This window comes from Maniola jurtina, chromosome 15, assembly GCF_905333055.1.
Source record: "Maniola jurtina chromosome 15, ilManJurt1.1, whole genome shotgun sequence".
NCBI classification, from domain to species: domain Eukaryota; kingdom Metazoa; phylum Arthropoda; class Insecta; order Lepidoptera; family Nymphalidae; genus Maniola; species Maniola jurtina.
This window is the reverse complement of record NC_060043.1, coordinates 13,297,092-13,317,142: the sequence shown is the minus strand read 5'-3', so window position 1 is coordinate 13,317,142 and position 20,051 is coordinate 13,297,092. Positions and strand designations below refer to the sequence as shown.

The 20,051-nt window shown below is 37.9% G+C and overlaps 2 protein-coding genes across 2 annotated transcripts in view; both read right to left on the bottom strand.

Annotated features, from left to right (window-relative positions):
• Window positions 1-218: 218 nt before the first annotated feature.
• Window positions 219-5,103, bottom strand: LOC123872263. Its single transcript, XM_045916431.1, has 5 exons — window positions 5,034-5,103; window positions 3,006-3,123; window positions 1,387-1,541; window positions 695-870; window positions 219-402 (listed from the first exon to the last, which is right to left on the bottom strand). The coding sequence occupies exons 2-5, from the start codon at window positions 3,117-3,119 to the stop codon at window positions 350-352; spliced, it is 498 nt and encodes a 165-aa protein (XP_045772387.1). The 5' UTR covers window positions 3,120-3,123; window positions 5,034-5,103; the 3' UTR covers window positions 219-349.
• A 9,908-nt stretch (window positions 5,104-15,011) lies between these two features.
• LOC123872881 (unconventional myosin ID) overlaps window positions 15,012-20,051 on the bottom strand; it is a 38,851-nt gene continuing 33,811 nt past the window's right edge. Inside the window, exons 13-17 of the mRNA XM_045917478.1 lie at window positions 19,107-19,256; window positions 18,608-18,903; window positions 17,752-17,945; window positions 16,967-17,136; window positions 15,012-16,570 (exon numbers count right to left, since the gene is read on the bottom strand). Of these exons, the coding sequence (XP_045773434.1) occupies window positions 16,369-16,570; window positions 16,967-17,136; window positions 17,752-17,945; window positions 18,608-18,903; window positions 19,107-19,256 (1,012 nt within the window). The 3' untranslated portion in view covers window positions 15,012-16,368. The remainder of the gene's footprint in view (window positions 16,571-16,966; window positions 17,137-17,751; window positions 17,946-18,607; window positions 18,904-19,106; window positions 19,257-20,051) is intronic.

Sequence of the window (20,051 nt, the reverse complement as noted above, 5' to 3'; positions counted from 1 at the left end):
CCCCAGTAGGGACGAAGTTTTCAAAAATCCTTTCTTAGCGGATGTCTACGTCAAAATAGCTATCCGCATGCCCAGCCCCGATCCATCAAGTAGTTTGAGCTGTGCGTTAATAGATCAGTCAGTCAGTACGTCAGTCACCTTTCCCTTTCATATATTTAGATAAAATAAATAAATAATAAATAAAATTAAAAAATTAAAGAGTAGTGTCCCCATGCTAAAATTTATTTATAGACTAGAATTCAACAGATTTCTTATTTCGCCTAGGTACTTGATAATTAACATCATCTTGATAGTAGGTATCAATAAGTATAGTATTAAGTCTATCTATGTAATATATACCACAGGTCATTTATCTGTATCTCCTGAATGAGCATAATTTGAAGTAGCACAGCGATGGAATACCTGAAAACGTAAAAAATAATATCTTAGAAAATAATGGATAATAATCATTCTTTCTTTTACAAATAAAATATAATGTTTGTCTGTCCATTACAGTCTATGAGTTCCGCATCGTTCATCCAATAGAATTGAACTTTGTACATTTGTTGTTACTGATGTGTTTTGAATTCGCACTGCCCAATAAGACCATCTTGATACGGAAATCTGTTGAATGACCTTTGTACAAGTTGGTCAAATGCATTTGCCAAACACCTTGCCCCAACGCGATCTAAGCCCTTAAAATTGCTGCAAGTACCTTTCCCCTTCTTAATTTTCCACTTGCGTTGAAGACGCGCCGTTTCAGCTTTAGATGCCTTGCTGCTGGCGCTGTTGTTGAGTGACGTCACCCAGCGTTTGACGTCATTCTCCTTGAAGTCCAACGCGTCAGGCCAGCTCGAGTCCGTGTAGTCATACTCCGACTTGTAGTATGGACTGGAAATAAGATATTTAGAAGGAAATCTATTTATTTATTTAATTATATTAGGTACATAACGACTTGATAATAATATACTCAGTAGAATCTGCTTTCCGAACAGGTGCAGGTTTGAATCTTGAACTCGAACCACTGCACTGGTTCGGAAAACAAATTCTACTGAGAAGAGCCGGTAGTAAATCAGCAGTTAAATCTTTGAAAAGAGCAACCGCCGAGTTTCTTGCTGGTTCTTCTCGGTAGGAAAGGTATTCTGAACCAGTGATAGATGCATTTGACGATTCAAAAGTACCTACTGGTATTAAGTTTAATTGAATAAAAATATTTAGAATTTTGATTACCAGCAAAGCGGTGCCGCCAAGCGATTTAACTTTCCGGCATGATGTCATTATACTGATAAGGGGTATGGGTTTAATAAAACTACCGTACCCCTAAGCTAGCCCACTTCCATCTTAGACTGCATCATCACTTACCACCTTGAGATTGCAGAATAGCTTGTAATGAAAAAAAAAAGATACCTTTCATCACCAGAAGGCAGTCCTTGCTGCAGCGACTTCATCAGTTTGAACAGAAGCAGGCCCTTCCCCCAATATGCTCCATCATCCAGCAGCTTATCGTATGGTGGTGACCAGTTTGGCTGGAACGGTGCTGTCTCCAGATCTTCATCCTGACCCTATTTTGAAACAAGATTTGAGAGGTGTGATATTCAAACCCTGACCAAACGCACTAAATTTAGTTTAGCTACCTAAATTTAGTTAATTCATAGTATAATACTTTACCCGCGACTTTATCCGCGTGAATTTAGGTTTTTTAAAATCCTGTACTGAGCTCTTTGATTTTCCGATATAAAAAGTTGCCTGTATAGCTTATATCCTTTCCCGGGATGTAAGCTAACTCTGTACCTTTCTTCAAAATTGGTTAAACTTTTGGGCCGCGAAAAGCTAACAAACAGACAAACAGACACACTTTCGCATTTATTATATTAATAAGGATTAGTATGCATATGTAGATTTAGTAATCTGCAGAAAAATCAGAATCAACACAAGTTATATTATGTACGTGAATTCTGTGAAGTAATGTTTCTTCCATAATCGTTTGGTCGTTACAAATAAGTACATACCTACCTAGATAGATACTTAAATATTACGTTTGCTCGTGTACTTGTGGTTTTACCAATTTGTTAACATTATGTTTAGCACGTTTGTAAACAAGTTGATTGCTTGTCTTGATTATTCTTGTACATCTCACATATTGACAGAAAACTCATCAATGTTCATTAATGTCTACACCACAATAGGTACAGCCACATCCTTTTAGGATGTGTTTCCATTGAACAGGAGAAGAGTAGAGCGGAGACGGACGGTTTTATTGTGATGCCAACTTGTTGCAACTCAACTGTTAAGGGGGTTTTCAGGAATCCTAAAAGTCGTAGTAGGAACTCTGATATACGTTCAGATTTCTAATCCATTATATACATATAGCTAAGAATGTTGTGCTAAGTACCTACCAAGACCTACACGGATAGCTTGTACCCCAGCGACAGATGTCTACCTTTTTGGAACAGAAAATCAAACAGTCCCAAAGGTCTCCAAAAAAACCTAAATCTTCGTGGACAAAATTGCGGGCATAATTTTATTAAGTTAATTCAATCGTCCAATGCCTATAACTTGGTTTTGAGGTTTTGTCATCAATTTTTAGAGTTCCGTACCTTAAAAGGAAAAACGGAACCCTTATAGGATTATTTTGTTGTCTGTCTGTCCGTCCGCCCGTCCGTCGTGTCTGTCAAACAAACCTATAGGGTACTTCCTTAGTTCCTGTTGACCTAGAATCATGAAATTTGGCAGGTAGGTAGGTCTTATAGAACAAATAAAGGAATAAATCCGAAAACCGTGAATTTGTGGTTACATCATTTAAAAAAAAATACAATGTACTTATTTCAATTTTCAACGTAAGATAACTATACCGAATGGGGTATCATATGAAAGGGTATATTCCTACCTGTATATTCTAAAACAGATTTTTATTTATTTTTTTGCTAGTTCTTGATTTATCGTGCAAAATGTCGGAAAAATAACCCGAGTACAGAACCCTCGGTGCGCGAGTCTGACTCGCACTTGGCCGCTTTTCTAATGGTTACCTGGTAGAAGTCGCCAGGAGTTGGCACTGCACTGTAAATGCCCAATGTTGCCGCAGCCACCACCGACACCAGCCACAGCAGTGCGCTGCCGATTACTGCCAAGCGACGACCCATTGTTCTGGAGGTAACATGATGAAATACAGAGGTTTTTTTTTGAAAATCACACTAATATTATAAAGGCGAAAGTTTGTGTATGTGTGTGTGTGTGTGTGTGTGTGTGTGTGTGTGTGTGTGTGTGTGTGTATGTTTGTTACTCCTTCACGCAAAAACTACTGGACGGATTGGGCTGAAATTTAGAATGGAGATAGATTATACTCTGGATTAGCACATAGGCTACTTTTTATCCCGGAAAATCAAAGAGTTCCCACGGGATTTCTAAAAAACTACATCCACGCGAACGAAGTCGCGGGTATCAGCTAGTATTACAATAAAACTTAAAGCTAGCCTTATCTAATTACTATACAAATTAAATTAAATTAAATCTATACCGTAAAAATCTATACTTCTAAATCTCTACTAATAATATCATAACTAATAATATCAAAATTGCTATTTGCTAGTGTGTTAATTTGTTGGTTTGTCCGCCGCAATGAAACAACGAATTGTTATGATTTTTTTGCACAAGTAGATATAGGTAGTTAAAGCCATGGAGACTGACCAACGTACTCGTAAGCTGCTTTTTATCCCGGGAAGGTTCCCACGGGATTTTTAAAACTAAATCCACTTGATGAAGTTGCGGGTATAATCGAAAATTAATTTTTTGACACAATAGCAATTAGTTGATTAATGAGGCAGGACCCCGAGTAGTATTAGCCCAGGGCCCCACAAACTCGCGGTCTTGTCTCTGGGTGTCACGGTAACTTACATTTATTTAAATTTTTCAAGAAATTCGAACTTTCTTTAATAACAACAATGCAGTACGTACATGAAACCTATCTCGGTATAACGAGTGAGTACATTGTTAGTAGGTACAGGTTATATAAGGTGTATCTAGATCTAGAAATGTATAAAAGCGAATACCTATTATTGGAACGCCTACGTTTTCTTTACGGCAACTTTTGCTAGGTCGTTTGTAATGTGTTATTATTTATCAAAAGGACTCGCAAAGTGCAGTGAATAAAAGTATGTACTTATGAAATACTTACTTTTTAATTTATGTATGAAAATAAATAGCACAAGTTTGGAATTTTATTACTTCTAAATTTCTGGTCTGGTCTAATGGGTCTTCGGCCGTGGCTAGTTACCGCCAAACCTTACCTCCAAGCGGTACGTATTCAGAGTTTAATGAAAACTGCAATACCCGTTCCAGGTTAGCCCGCTTCCATCTTAGACTGCATCATCACTTACTACTAGATGAGACTACAGTCAAGGGCTAACTTGTATCTGAATAAAAAAAAAGTTGGACGGAGATATCAAAGCGTATCTTGCTTGTTCATACTATGGTATGTCTCTCATTATGATAAATTAACTTAAAAGTCATACGCAGAGAGTAGAGCCCTGAAAGCCTAGTGGGTAAAACTTCAAGAAATTAAAATATCACTTGCTTTTTAACGTTCACTCAAAACACCGTGAGGAAACCTGCATGCCTAGAAGAGTTCTCCTCAAAGTTCTCAAAGGTGTGTGAAATCTGCCAATCCGCATGAGTTGTCTAGCGTGGCGGACTTGTCCTAAGTCTTTTCCATTCTGAGAGTAGATCCGTGCTCACTAGTGGACTGGTGATGGGTTTATCATGATGATGATGTGTGTAAGCCAACACAGATACAGTCCTCCATTCCCTCACTCTCATAGTCCTGGCATGCCATTCGATATGAGCGGAGAGAGACCAGGTGCTAGACAAATGACTTTGCGTGCTCTCCGAGGCAAGGGAGTTTTTTAACTCGCACGCCAGCTTCCGTTACTGAAAATTTCTTGACAGAAAAACTTTTTGGGCCCATCCGGGAGTCGAACCCGAAACCTTACGATCTGAGCCGAATAATAAAGCCATTTTAGGCCAGAAGGCACTACACTAAAAAAAGTTTATTAAAATACCTGAACAATATCCACGTAGTTATCCCGTAGCCCCGTAGTCCCGTTTCTACGCAATGTCTACAAATCGTAGTGCCGCTACGAAACGACTGAGCGCTTTCGTAGCGCCCGCCCTAATTTATACCCGGCGTGCAACACGTGGGCGGGACGTAGATTTAGAGATTATAGCACCAGAGACGGTGGCTTAATTTAAAGGGATACTCAACAACTGATAAAGTACAGAACGCACTTACGAGTATTTGGTCTAATGTTGTGTCTAATGTTTGTAATCGATCTGAAACTACTGAACTAATTTTAATGATTCTCTCACTACTAGAAAGCTACTTTATCTAAAAATAACCTAGGCTATAAATTAAATATGGTACCGTAGATGAAAGCTAGAATAAAACCGCGGGAAAAGGCTCGTATTGCTATTGCAAGGGCCCCAAGGTTGCATAAATCAAATTGTTTAAATGAAATCTTTAATTAGTCAGATTTTAACAAAAAAAAAACGTTGGTATATTTACCAGTTACCTTGTCAGTTAGTTGCCAGTATCATATTTGAACAATGGGAACATGTCTAGAAATTAGCATTATTAGAATTTGTAACATTTCTTCAACGAGTACGGAACTAACCAACTCACTACTTGCACTACCTCCCTTTATTACTATTATAACACAATGCATTATACTTACTAGGTAGGAAAGGCATTCCGAACCAGTGGTTGATGCATTTGACGATTCCAAAGTACGTGTAAGAGTTCAATTGAAAAAAATTGATTATTTTTGATTTTGAGTAAGAGTCAAAGTGAAGCGACACCCTTTTTCCAAATTGTTTCAAAGTTAATTTTTAATCTCTACTACTTAACAACTCACATTAACTTGATTTTTTTGCCACCGACTCGTGGAGTATTAAAGCCACTAAAAGGCACAATGCGAGCTTGAAATTGGCTTTGCAATGGCAGTAAAGTAGCTTATATTACCTTTACATCTCGTTAAATGGTTTGTTTATAAAAAAGATAAAAGATATATGTATGGGAGATCCCGGAATCGATCCCCCGCTGCAGACATTTGGTCATTTTTATCCTTCTGGAAAACTCGTGCCGGCAAGTGATTCAGCGTTCCGCCACGATGCCGCGTAGAAACCGTTTAACTTTAATCTTAATATATAAAGGAGCAAGAAAAGCAAGCAATAGGTACACATCACCAACACATAAACACAAATCTTCTAGAAAACAACGTACGTTTCACTCCGACACCGGAGCATCCTCAGGAGATGTAGATTGTAGACTACGATATAACCGTTGCAAATTTGATATGACCATTCCCAACTTATTAGCCTAGAGACAAATCAAACGGAATTCTGCAATGAATGTGGTGTAAAATGCTGATCATTTTTTTCAGTTTCGAAACCAAGGGATACGAATTGGACAACTTTCTCGGATATATTACATGTTTTCACACTAATATTATAAAGGTGAAAGTTTGTGTATATGTGTGTGTGTATGTTTGTTACTCCTTCATGTAAAAACTAACGGACGGAATGGGCTGAAATTTGGAATGGAGATAGATTATACCTTGAATTAGCACATAGGCTACTTTTTATCCCGGAAAATCAAAGAGTTACCACGGGGTTTTTAAAAACCTACATCCACGCGAACGATGTTTCGGGCATCAGCAATCAGCAAGTAATTAATAAAAATCCCTACCCATCACTACTCTTAGGTATTAGGTATAAAATAAAAGTGAGTGTGTTTGTTTGTTGGTTTGCTATTCAATCACCTCGCAACGGATCGAAGCGATTTTTTTAAATAGTTTTAGATAGTTTTAAAGACCGGGGCATAAGCCACTTTTTATCCCGGCAGATCAAAGAGTGCCCCCAGGATTTTTAAAAACCTCAATCCACGCATAACGAAGTCGCGATCATAGCTGTTAAAAAATGAATAAAACTAAATAAACATGGTTCTATATTGCCCTGAAAGACACGTGGAGATTATTTTCGTTTATTGTGGGACACAACATGCCGGCGTTAGGTAGGAAGTCCGTAGGCATTTTTATATCCCAGAGACATAGAATATTCCTACACAATCATTATTATTATTATTAAAAAAGTGGTCAAGAGCGAGTCAGACCGCGCTCGATTAGGGTTCCGTACATCATTCTCGAAGGCTAGCGACCACATTCCAATCGTAACTATCCGCAAAGATGTTCCGGCTATGAGCTGGAGAATCAGTTCCCCTTCATATCCCCCTCGAATGGTGTAGTACCTGTGGCCATTGGCTTCTTTAACCTGAAGACCACCATTTCTGCATCATTCGTCAAATTCTTAAAAAGCCGGTAACGCAGTGACGGTTCCTCTGGTGCTGCAAATGTTAATTGGCGGCGGTTACCACTGAACATCAGGTGACCCACCTGCTCATTTGCTCGCTATTTTTCCTTTCTTATCTAGTAGTTGGAGGGCTGGCTGTGCATATTGTATGCTCCACGTTTGTGCCGTACAGATTTGATCCATAAGGTTTTCCAGTTTTACTACCGAACTCTAAAATTTTTCTAGCCTTATTTTGGTACTTAGTCGAACAAGTGACTACACAAATCTGGTTATCGAATACACGTGTAACTTTGGCTTGTTTTATTTATAAATAGTAAGGACCAAGGTACGACCTTGTTTCATTTTTCTATAGGACGGGAATGTCAACAATTTCATCAATTTCGGTTTGAAAACACCTCCTGGATTTATATAATTCAGCCCTACTTTTTACCCGACTACAGCAAAGCCAATTAAGGAAGGTTTGTGATTTTACAATTTAAATGACAAATAATATTTACAGGATAGATTCAAAATCAATCAACAACAATTATTATTATAGATCATTGTTAAGAAAGTTACTGGTGAAGATAATTAAAATATATTCAGAAGCGTAAAAAGAAAAGCTTAATGCATTTTTATAAAACTCTCAGCTTTATTTAACAGGGCTCTCTCCGTCACTTACTCCATACAATCGTAGTCCCAATTTCATTTGAATATTAAGCAAACAAAGTCCATGAAATTTTGCAGACATATTCTAGAAACTAATATCTGTGCCTGTGGTGTTTTAGATTTTTCTAAAAATATGTAGTTTTAAAATTACAGGGGCTCAAAGATTTGGTTGTGAATTTTTAAGACCGCGTAACTTTGAAACCAAATATTTTAACGGAAATCTGGAAACCCACAGACATAGATAGTTCCCGGAACGTTTCTACAAGATTCCATTGAGTATGATTGGTTAATATTCCAATGAGAGACGAACTACGTTTGTATGGAGCGAGTGACGAAGAGACCCCTCTTAATTCCGAAACAAAGTATGGAATGATCTAGAAGGCCCCAAGCGTGCTGCCGGCGACAAACATTGGAAGCAGGTATAAAAGCTACTAATTAAATGGTAGCCTTTGTTTTGATAGGGCAATAAACATGTCATTGTTCTGCTGCTAGAAACACCACGCTGGCGATACTTGGCGGACATATTTTAAAGTTACCCAAAAGATTAAAAGGTCTTAGGTACTATTGTCATGTGATTCGATAAATATACCTACCTTTTTTTAAATATTCCATTACAAGTTAGCCCTTGAATCACTCACACCTGGTGGTAAGTGATGATTACCTATAAAAAATATCACACTTGGATTTCTAATTTTGTTTTATTATGCTCGTTCGACTTCATACCTAGGTACATTACACGTGTAGAACAAAAAATACTTTTTACTTTTTAGTGTTTGTGGTTTTTGAAGTCGGTTTTATTTTTCTTTTGAATTTTTTTTTACTTCACAATTTTTAGTAGCCCCACTGTACTATAATACGCTATGACCAGTTAAAACCCCCCTGTTTACTAAGCTATTACATTGATCGCGGCGATTTGCTCTTATCCATTGAGGAGTTCTGTTCTCCATCTCCGAAGATATTCATCAGATCTTCACCAAATTTATATGGGACCTCACCACCTGCACAGTATACCCTTTCAAACAAAAAAAAAATCCAAATCGGTCCAGGGGTCCAGGGTTCCAAATCGGAGAACATACATAAAAAATAAAAAAGATTCCGACGAATTGAGAACCTCCTCCTTTTTTGTAAGTCGGTTAAAAATACTTGATCTACATTATTTTTAATGTACCTACCTAATCCTCAGTTCCTATTTTGGTCGCAAAAAGGCAGAATGCTTGGCTACCCTAGCCAACTAAGTGTTTGTTTGCGATGAGATACGCCAAGCTAGAAGGCAAAACAGTAAGGATGTAGGGCTGCCACTCAATGACCATTGCTATCTATAATTAAAAAAATATATACCTAAATCATCATAAATCATAAATAAATCTATTTATTATATACTAGATGGTGGACTTAGGGCGCGTGGATTTAGGTTTCTAAAGGAAACCCTTTGATTTTCCGAGATAAAAGGTTGCCTATGTCAGTTTCCGGGATGCAAGCTACCTCTGTACCTATAAATCTGTTAAACAGATGGGCTTTTAAGAATCCCGTGGAAACCCTTTGATTTGCCGGGATAAAAGTAGCATAAATGTCCTTCCCCGAGATGTAAGCTAACTCTGTACCAAATATCAAAATCGGTTAAACTGTTGGGTCACGAAAAGCTAGTTGACAGACAGACACTTTCGCATTTATAATATTAGTAATGGATGTAACCAAGTTTTGTCACACTATCACACTAATATTATAAAGGCGAAAGTTTGTATGTGTGTGTGTGTGTGTGTGTGTGTGTGTTTGTTACTTCTTCACGCAAAAACCACTGGACGGATTTGGCTGAAATTCGGAATGGAGTTAGATAGTATCCTGGATTAGCACATAGGCTACTTTTTATCCCGGAAAATCAAAGAGTTCCCACGGGATTTCGAAAGCCTAAATCCACGCGGGCGAAGCCGCGGGCATCGGCTAGTTTATTATATATTCATTTCATTTCAAGAAAAATACTTACTTAATACTTTATCGCCTGGATTTAAAACAAATGTGACAACCCTACTCAGCAAGGTGGCTTTCAACGTGATCTGCTGATCGAATCGCAGCGAGAAATCGCAAAACAAATTTCTAGAAGCTGTAAAATTGGTGTTCTCGAACAAGCCAGAAATATTTATCGCGAAGCTTCGATCGCTTAATAGTAGGTAACTAACTACAAGGCCTTTATACTGGAGTTACGGCATTGTCGGAGCCACGCGGGAACTGTCACGTGACCAGGTGAACTTTTGTCGCCCGAAGTTGATAAACTTCGCGTGTTTATTTACCGTTTACATTTTGTTTGTGTTTATGTTTTCTACTAGCGTGTGCCCGCGACTTCGTTCGCGTGGACTACGTACAGTCAATGGTCGTTAGGTATGTGTGGCGAGTTTATAGTCAAGTATATCTATACTAATAAATTAAATTGAAGTGTACTCGTATGTCGTGCCTGTTTGAACGGGCTAAATCTTCGGAATGGCTAAACCTTTCTTGACGGGACTTTCACAGACAAGTAGAGGATTAACCAAGCAGTAACATATGCTCCTTTTTTAACAGACTGAAAAATGGAGTAGTTGTGTTTTTCTACCTAAGTACAACTGATATCTCCGAGATTTCTGAACCAATTTGCGTATTTTTTTATCGTTATGGGAACTTTGTGACATTGTTCCATAAAAAAATTAGATTCCAACTCTTCAATCCTGATGCTGCAGGAGATCTGACCAATCCACGCGGGCGAAGCTGCGGGCATCATCTAGTCGTATCTTTTAAAATAACAAGGGCTGAGTTTCTTGCTGGTTCTTCTCAGTAGGGAAGGCATTCTGAACCAGTGGTAGATGCTTTTGACGATTCAAAAGTGTACTTGTAAAAGTTTAATTGAATAAAAATATTTTTATCCATATATATAATTAGTTGGTCTCGGCAGAAAATGTCGAACATTCTCGAAGCGATTAGGTATAGTGTAGATACTTAGGTAGCGACTAAAACGCGGTGGGAACGTTTTCTATCGCTTTCCATCGAAATAATCTCGGAAAAATGAAGAGACGTCACGTTCCATTAAAACTTCTATTTACAGTTTATATACTCGCTAGTCGCTAGAAATAACAATTTCCAATGTAAGTAGGTACGAGTAATTAAGTATTTAGACGATTTCTTCGTATTTATAGTACGCAATAGGCTAAGATGGCAATTGGGGTTCCTTCGATTTAGATCTCAGCCAACCACAGCACCCGCGCTCATACCCCGGTTGCCATCTCAACCTGTCGCGCACTATATATACCTACCTAGTTAGTTCTATACTTACCTACCGATTGTAAAATAAATTTTATCATCATCAATCGATAAACGTTCACAACTGGAGTTACTCGTAGCTCTCTTGTGGGAATCCAACTCGAGTAGGGTAGGTGGGGGTCTTCCAACACTGCGCTTCCCGGTACAAGGTCACTATTCCAGCACCTTGGGACCCCAACGTCTACCGGTTTTCCGAACTATCTGGCTTGCCCATCGCCACTTCAGCTTCGCCATCCTTTTTAACCCCCCGACCCAAAAAGAGGGGTGTTATACCTAAGTTTGACGTGAGTACCTGTATATCTGTCTGTGACATCGTAGCTTCTAAACTAATGAACCGATTTTAATTTAGTTTTTTGTTTGAAAGGTGGCTTGATCGAGTGTTCTTAGCTATAATCCAAGAAAATCGGTTAAGCCGTTTGAAAGTTATCATCTCTTTTCTAGTTACTGTAACCTTCACTAATTGTCGGTGGTGTTATAAATTTTTAATTTACACTTGTATGTCAATTATTCTGGTTCTCCTACAGATCTCAAGCAATTTTTTTCGTACAAAATGTAGCCTTTGTCATCCGGACCACAATAATAACGAATCGATTCACACCTCGTGCATCAAAATCGGCTTCGTAGTTTAGGCGCTACGGTGGGACACATAAATATACAAACCTACATACATACATAGACTACAAAAATCGTAACCCTTCCTTTTGGCTTTGCCGTAGTCGTGTGAAAGGCGGGACCAAGAATAATAACGAATCGATTGACACCTCATGCATCAAAATCGGCTCAGTAGTTTAGGCACTACGGTGGAACATACATACATAGACTGTTAATATTGTAACCCTTCCTTTTGGGTTTGCCGTAGTCGGATAAAAAGCGGGATCAAGAATAAAAGACAGATTAAAAGTAAATACTTAGTTCGTTTATTACAATACAAACCGCATGGCACCGTTGGAAGGCACATCTTTACAAATTATTATCACTCGAAACATAACAACTATATACAAATACATACAAAATTAATATTATTAAATTAATAAATTGTCTCACAACACATTTCGTTGTTCTATTTTAAAGCAGCGTCCACACTAACTGAAAAACGCTGCATGCGGCGTAAATCTGTCGCTTGATATAACAAGAGTTTGTTTTTGACAGTTTTAACTTACATATTTTGCACGTAAATATTAATTAATATATTTTGTTATAGCCCGTAGTAAAAACCATTTCAGCTATTGTGACTTGAGTTAATTACTTATTATAAATATAGAATACGCAAAAATATTGCTTATTATTATTATTATAAAACTGACTAGCTTCACTAGTCAGTTTTGTTTCGTTTTTGTTTTTACTTTATTATTTATGTTATCTACCTATTTTCTGTTCTTTTTCTATGTACCTTCTTATACCCGGCTATTGTGTTTTTTAATTCTGTGTTAACTTTTCTTTGGAGACTGTTGTGGTGTGTGTGCTTTGTATTTGTTTTGTTTATTGTTTATTGTTAATACTGTGTGTCTCCAAAAAAAAAAAAAAAAATATTATGGTTATGCTTGCCCTAACTCGATTCAAACAGAAATCCTATCCACAAAGCCCACCATATTCTAGCAAAATAAACATTTTTTTTTAATTGTTTCGGCGTAATATTTTTACTAGTGTGGCGCGGCTTAATAATTAACAATAACTACAATTAAACTTTTAAATTACGATTAACTTAAGTAAGTAATACCGTCTCGAATACATTAACAAGTAAACGTGTGCATATATTTTCATTTAGGTAAAGTAATTATAAAAATTATAAAACAAAAATATCATCCAAATCACTGTAACGAGGCAGGGTGCCCAGAACGCTGGCTGCGTTCGTTGAATGGCCAGATTTCCGGTCACTCGTGGACTCCACAAGACGGGATGACAGGTCCTGGCAAGGATCTGGCATCCTCGCCCCACGAACCCATGGTCTCCACTCCAAAAGGCACAAATATGAAATTATTTTCTATCTTTTCATATTTGCGCCTCTTGGCCCTTTCTGCCTTAGTGGCTGCCGTTCCGGCCGCCACGGAGGTCACCTGTGTGTGAGACAGCTATAGCGTTCCGGGCACCCTGCCTCGTTAGTGATTTGAATGATATTTTTGTTCTATAATTTTTATATTTAAGTATTTTTAATATTTGTGAAAATCTGTATTATTACTTTAAAATAATAATTACGTACGTTTGTATATACGTTGAAGTAGTGCTTTTTCTGGGACAACCTACATATTATGCATAATATTATATGCATACATATAAATATAGTGCATAATTTTTCAGAAAGGACGAGCCATATTTGCTTGTTTTTGGGTATAATATGGATATTTAGACGCTAGCAACGTTTAAAATAAGCAATATTTCTTTGTCGTATTAGTTCACAAATTGCGAAAAACCAAATTAAATTTGAATTTCGCGGGCAGGCCGGTCTCATGGCCCTTATACGAGCACAGTTCTTCATTATATCTATAACATTTCTAAAAATTATGAAAATTGGACTACGTTTACGGGGAGAAAAACGTTATCGCTTTTTGTATGAAAATTTACAACTAGACGATCCTCTTAATCCTGGAATAAACTATAGGTACTTTTGACATAAAAGTTGATACATAGAGCAAATATGGCGAATCCTTTATTATTTATACATAAGGCGTAAGTTTTATTAGAAGAACTATTAGATAAACAATAAAATCAATTATTACATCAGTAATCGAAATTATAGCTTTGCATATCATTAACAAATATTATTCCATTGAAATACTTATTGCATCTTTTAAACATCCAAAACAAAAATAAAACTACGCGTGTCGGGACGTATAAAAAATTATCATCAATTTATTTATTTTTTACTTACTATGAATAAATTAATTACAAACTTAAAGTTATTGCTAAGCTATTTTTTTAATATAAGTTAAGGACTGTTATATTTTGATGTTTATACCTCTAAATTTTTAAATTACCTATTATTGGTTATTTTTAACACAGTAGGGTCAAGTTGCATGACAGACGGTTAAAATCATGTTACGGTTACGATTAAACGTTGATCAGCAATAATAGCCAATGGATGTGTTTTATCTAGCACTTGGCTGCAATCAGACCCGCTGACAAGTGATGATGCCTAAGATGGAGTGCGCTTGCCTAGAAGATGTCTATTCACTCTTGACTTGAAGGTATCCATATTAAAATTGGAGCCGAAAACTGATGCTAGAAGTGTGTCCCATATCCTAGCGATCGGAATTAAAAACGAGGAGGCAAATCCCACCGATAGACCAAATATCAGACCAAGATTTAACCGTTAACCTTAATCATAAGTGTATAACCATGAATACTGACTTGTGCAACCCACTTTGCTTCTTATTGGTCGTCAAATTTTAACCTAACGTAATTTTAACCGCCTGTCATGCTACTGAATCTAAATAAAAAACTTTTTTATCATATTATAATGATTGTGATGTTCATTATTAATTTTTCTCCAAAGATAGCTACTTAATCACTTTACTCCTTAGTCGGGTCTGATCGCTTACGACTCCATCGAATAATGCAAACGAATAAAGTAACTACTCCGTGCAAAAAGTCCTCTGATACTTTTGTATGCTTCGTTTTTATCTGTGACACCAACAACAAATAAATGCATTATCTTTTCTTCTTTCTTTCGATAAAATGTAATTGATTACAGAATTTACAGACTTAACAGAAATAGTAAAATTTCATTTGGTAACAGCGGTTTCTTCTCCTTAAAAGCCTTCAAAGTTTGGACGTATTGTATAATATTAGTACTATGTACTATTAAGTACTATTCTAAAATGCATTAATTAATAACGTAAGAAGAAAAATCTCCTATATTTTGTAATACACATAAAAATCACTTCTATTTGTACAATGTATAAAAGCTTGTCATGTTATATAACATGTTATATAAAAGTTAGAATTAAGCCAATCGCATTTGCTTGCACCGAACGCACCGCACGATCGAATTTTTGAATGAAATAAATTTTGAACGCATCGAAAGATTATACAAGTTTTCATACAAATAATTTGAAAATACGATGTCTACTTCGCGTTCGGCGTAGCAAAATGTATAAGCAGTTTTATATAATGTTTTTCATATATCTATTTTAAAAATTGGAATACTATTGTAATCAAAAAGTATGTGAAAATACTTTAAACAGTCTTGTTAAAGGTTAAATAAATATATGTATTATGTATTTCACTATTTATATATTTTATTTTCTTGATGAAACATAAGCAATAAAAAAATTGTTAGTAAAAACTTTGACGATTTTTCAATTATTATTTACTTGCATAATATTTTCTATATAATATAATATATGTGCGTTTACTGAAACTACAATCAGACGTTACAGTTAGATACAGTTCAACTGCGCATCCAGATAATTTAACATAACATTGTTATACAACATTTGATGTATAACACGTTCAAAATGTGTATTTTTATACGGATTATTAATTACACACTAATTAAAATGTTATAAGCTCTTGTTTTTTTTTTATAAAATGTTATGTTATAAAGTCTGAATACACCATAACAAAGGGACTTGAAATCGGGGATATACTTATACATATCACAAAAATCATAGGTGGTATCGTTATTAACAAAAAAACCTCCTCCTTTTAAGAAGTCGGTTAAAAATATTTTAAATTTCATTGCTTAATTTTTTTCATAAATTAAATGTAGCTTTATCTATTTTAAATATTTTGCTATAAATATCAAAGAATGGGGTTTTTAATTAATTATTATTAATCAAGAAACTCAGCGATAGCACTTTTTAAATATTGTGAATCGAATCTTTGAAAAGAGCAACCGGCGAGTTTCTTGTTCTTATACGTAGTGGGGCATTCTGATCAGTTTAGATTCAAAACCATTTAAAAGTTCATTTGAATAAAAATCTTTCTATTTATAAGTTTCCTCAAGTTTCTAAGTTTCTTTTCTTCTATTTATCATTCTATGTGCAAAAAAAAATGTAAGAAACAATGACATATTGGAGTAAAACAGCGCAAGCGAAGCGAGCGTCGAACTTTTTTTTAACTTACAAAAAAAGAACAGTTCTCGCTTCGGGATGTCCTCTACGCCATAGCGGAGGCGGGGTGGTATGTGATGACGTTGTGCGCGTGCGTGAAGGGCGGAGCCTCGGGCGAGGCGGCGGGCGAGGCGGGCGAGGCGGCGGGCGAGGCGGCCGGCAGCTGCAGCGCCTTGTTCTTGCCGCCGAGCGTGCAGCGCGTGGTCGCACCGCTCTCTACCTCCACTGTCAGCTCTGAGCCTGTTAGTCTGTGGACCAAACATTATATCAGGCTTTTTTTGGATGTAACATTCGTCAGGTCAATTTTTTTTTTGAAAATGTAACCTTTGTCCCCCGGACCCATAGCAAAGAACAGAATGCCACCTCATTCATCAAAATCAGCCCAGTATATTAGGCTTTCCTTACCGATAAAAAGCTTCACAGATCGAGGTCAAATACCATCATTAGTTCTTTTTTACCCTATTACAAGTTAGCCCTTGACTACGATATCAATTGGCGGTAATTGATGATTCAGTCTTAGCTGGTAGCAGACTAACTTGGAAGGAGTATGTCAGTACCATACCTCTTATCGTTTTCTACACGCCATCGTACTGGCACGGCTTTGCTGGTAGGGTAGTAACTAACCACCAGACAAAACAACTTACAAGTGGTATCTATGCGCCAACACGCCGACCAGCTCGCCGACCAAGTCGGGCGAGGCGCCGGGCGGGTCGGGTCGCGCCGACACCAGCCCGACCACGAGGTCGTTCCGCGCGGACGGCACGCTGATCACTACCAACTGCGCTTCACTGCTCATCACTCTCACTGCTCCCACCTGTGGACATAAACTCAAAATAAAAAAACTGGTCAAGTGCAAGTTAGACTTGCATACGAAGGGTTCCGTACCATCGTACTAGATATTTTAATATTTTTATGTGCAACACAGTTAGAAAATGAATGCGACATTCCAAAAACTAACCAGGTCATTTATTTATTTATTTACATCTAATTGAACGGCAGTGCCACTTACACGAACTAGATGATTAATTATTATACAAATACAAAAAGAAAAGAAAAAAAAGGTAAAGATAGAACAAAATATGATACAATAAAAGCTTTTAAATTTTGAATGTATGTACGCTGAGAGCACTGAATGATCCTGTTCATTCAATGCTCTCCGCGTACCTCAGTAACTCCTGAACTAACGATGTCCACCCGTCATTGAGTGGATCCTATTGATCATTTATATCCGAGAGCGCGTTGAAGGAAGCCACTGAACGCGGTATCGGTGCCATAGATCGAGCAACAGTACGATGAACTGGTACCACGAAAAGTTTATTCTTTCGTGGATGAAGATTATTATTTAATTTAGGTACTCGTATACGTCATATTCATTTCATACCCATTAAGATGTTCATGAGACTCATGTATGCAGATTCAGAACACTTACCTCAGTGATGGGCGTGGGTTTTTTCAGCGGCTTGAAGGAGCTCGCGTCCAGCTTGTATATAGCCGTGTCGGTGATGAGCAGGCACCGCTCCGCCAGCTTGTTGTATCGGTTGAACTTGTGTACCCGGCACGAGAAAAGCGCCTTGCCCACGTTCTGTGAGCGGTGGAGGCTGGACATGGCGGATTGGTAGCTTGCTGGAACAAGCGAGAAATATTGTGAGATAAAAAATATCAAAAAAATAAAAATAAAAACCGACTTCAATAACCAAATACTTTTTAGTATTTGTGGTTATTGAATTTATAGTGGCCCCACTGTATTAAAATATGCTATGCCTGGTTAAAACCTACTGTTTACTAAGCTATTACACCGATCGCGAGCAATTTACTCTTATCCGTTGAGGAGTTCTGTTCTCTATCTCCAAAGATATTCATCAGATCTTCAACAAATTAAAATGGGACCCATCTTGGAAGTATAACTTGTATAAGTAGTACTTGGTGTGTGTGTGTGTGTGTGTGTTTGTTACTCCTTCACGCAAAAACTACTGGACGGATTTGGCTGAAATTTGAAATGGAGATAGATAATATCCTGGATTAGCACATAGGCTACTTTTTATCCCGGAAAACCAAAGAGTTCCCACGGGATTTCGAAAAACCTAAATCCACGCGGACAAAGTCGCGGGCGTCAGCTAGTTGGTTCATATTTGTCAAAGTAATCACGTAACAAACATACAGTCGAATAGAGAACCTCCTCCTTTTGTTGAAGTCGGTTAGAAAAAGTTTTACCCTTGAATTTAACTAGCATTTAACAGCGCTTATGAGCTTGACTTAAAGTAGAACTTATAATGAGTAGGACTTACCAGCTTTGTCATTATAGGAGTTGATAGCCAGATAGTCTCCCTTCCATATCCTAGCCGCACCCCATTGACTCCGCCTGGACTTCAGCACGCTAGCAGCGGATATCTTGAGCTTGAGTTGGGGCCACTGCTCGCGCGGGATGGGCTTGAGCGTGAGGTAGGCGCGCCAGCGGCGGTAGGCGCCCTGGAGGAGGGCCACGGCCACGCGGCGCGGTGCGGGCGGCCAGCGCTTGATGAGGCCACGGTTTCTTTGCAGCTCCGTTTGGAGTTCGCCTATGTAGCGGCGGAAGCGGTATCGTCTGAGAAACAAAACGATATGACATTTGATGACTAGAACTTTGATGAGCCAACATACCACAAGGAAATTACTTCCAATGAAACAATCACATCCATAGAGATAAGCAATCTGCGCGGGAGATATTTCTTTCATAGCCTAGCACCTAATAGCACCATAAGGGATCTCTAATAAAAACGACAAAAAATAGAGAAGAAGAATACTCACTTCCAAGCGTTGAAGATGACGAGCGCCGCTTTCATCTTCTTGTACCTCATCCTGGCGACGGTGCCTCGCCACAGCTTCTGCAACAGCACCACGATGGACGGTATGAGGTCCGCGCGCGCCGCCTCCAGGCTGTGCACTGTTCGCGCGCTCCTGTTGCAATAAGAAATTTGTTTATCACTATCCCACTGCTGGGCACAGGTTGCGATTAAAAATATATTCAAGTAAGTTCAGTGTTCAATTCTACTGCTCCGGTGGTGGTCATTTTTTGGAACGGAGTTTTTTTACACCACCCTAATGAATATGAGCGCTGCAATGCTCACAATTCCACCTCATAAACAGAGTCAAGTGCCTTTCTCAAGCTACTCGACATTGTCGAAGTGCGTTATGCTGGTCTGACACAACAAAAAGCCATCAAACAAGAAAAGAAGAAGAAACGGAGCTAAGCAAGGGACAGATGACGTAAAAGCATGTTGCATTTTCGCCACTGCTGCGTCACTTCTGAAAAAACCTACCATTTCCCACCACTGAATTATATGTTAGTTTGGTTCTTGTGGTATAAATCTCCCCTGATGAACAATTTCATGTATTAAAACTGCGTCTGTAACTCGCAGGTTCCTCAGCAGCACCATAACGGCTTTGTCGCTGTTGTCGCGGAAGTTGGATCAAGTTCCAAACTTTGCTATGGCTTTTGGAGTATAAATCTCACCTGATGAACAATTTCGTGTGTCCAGATTGCGTCTGTAACACCAGCACCATAACGGCGTCTTTGTCGCTGTTAAGTGTTTAAACTTTGAAGATGTCGATTACTATAGCTTTTGGGGGATAAATTTCACCTATTATAAATATAGATGAGCCCAGCTGCACTCAGTGGTTAGTCGACGTAAGCCCGACTAGTTTCGAATCCATCCGGGGTATATTTATAATGGAAATCACTCATGACAGTTT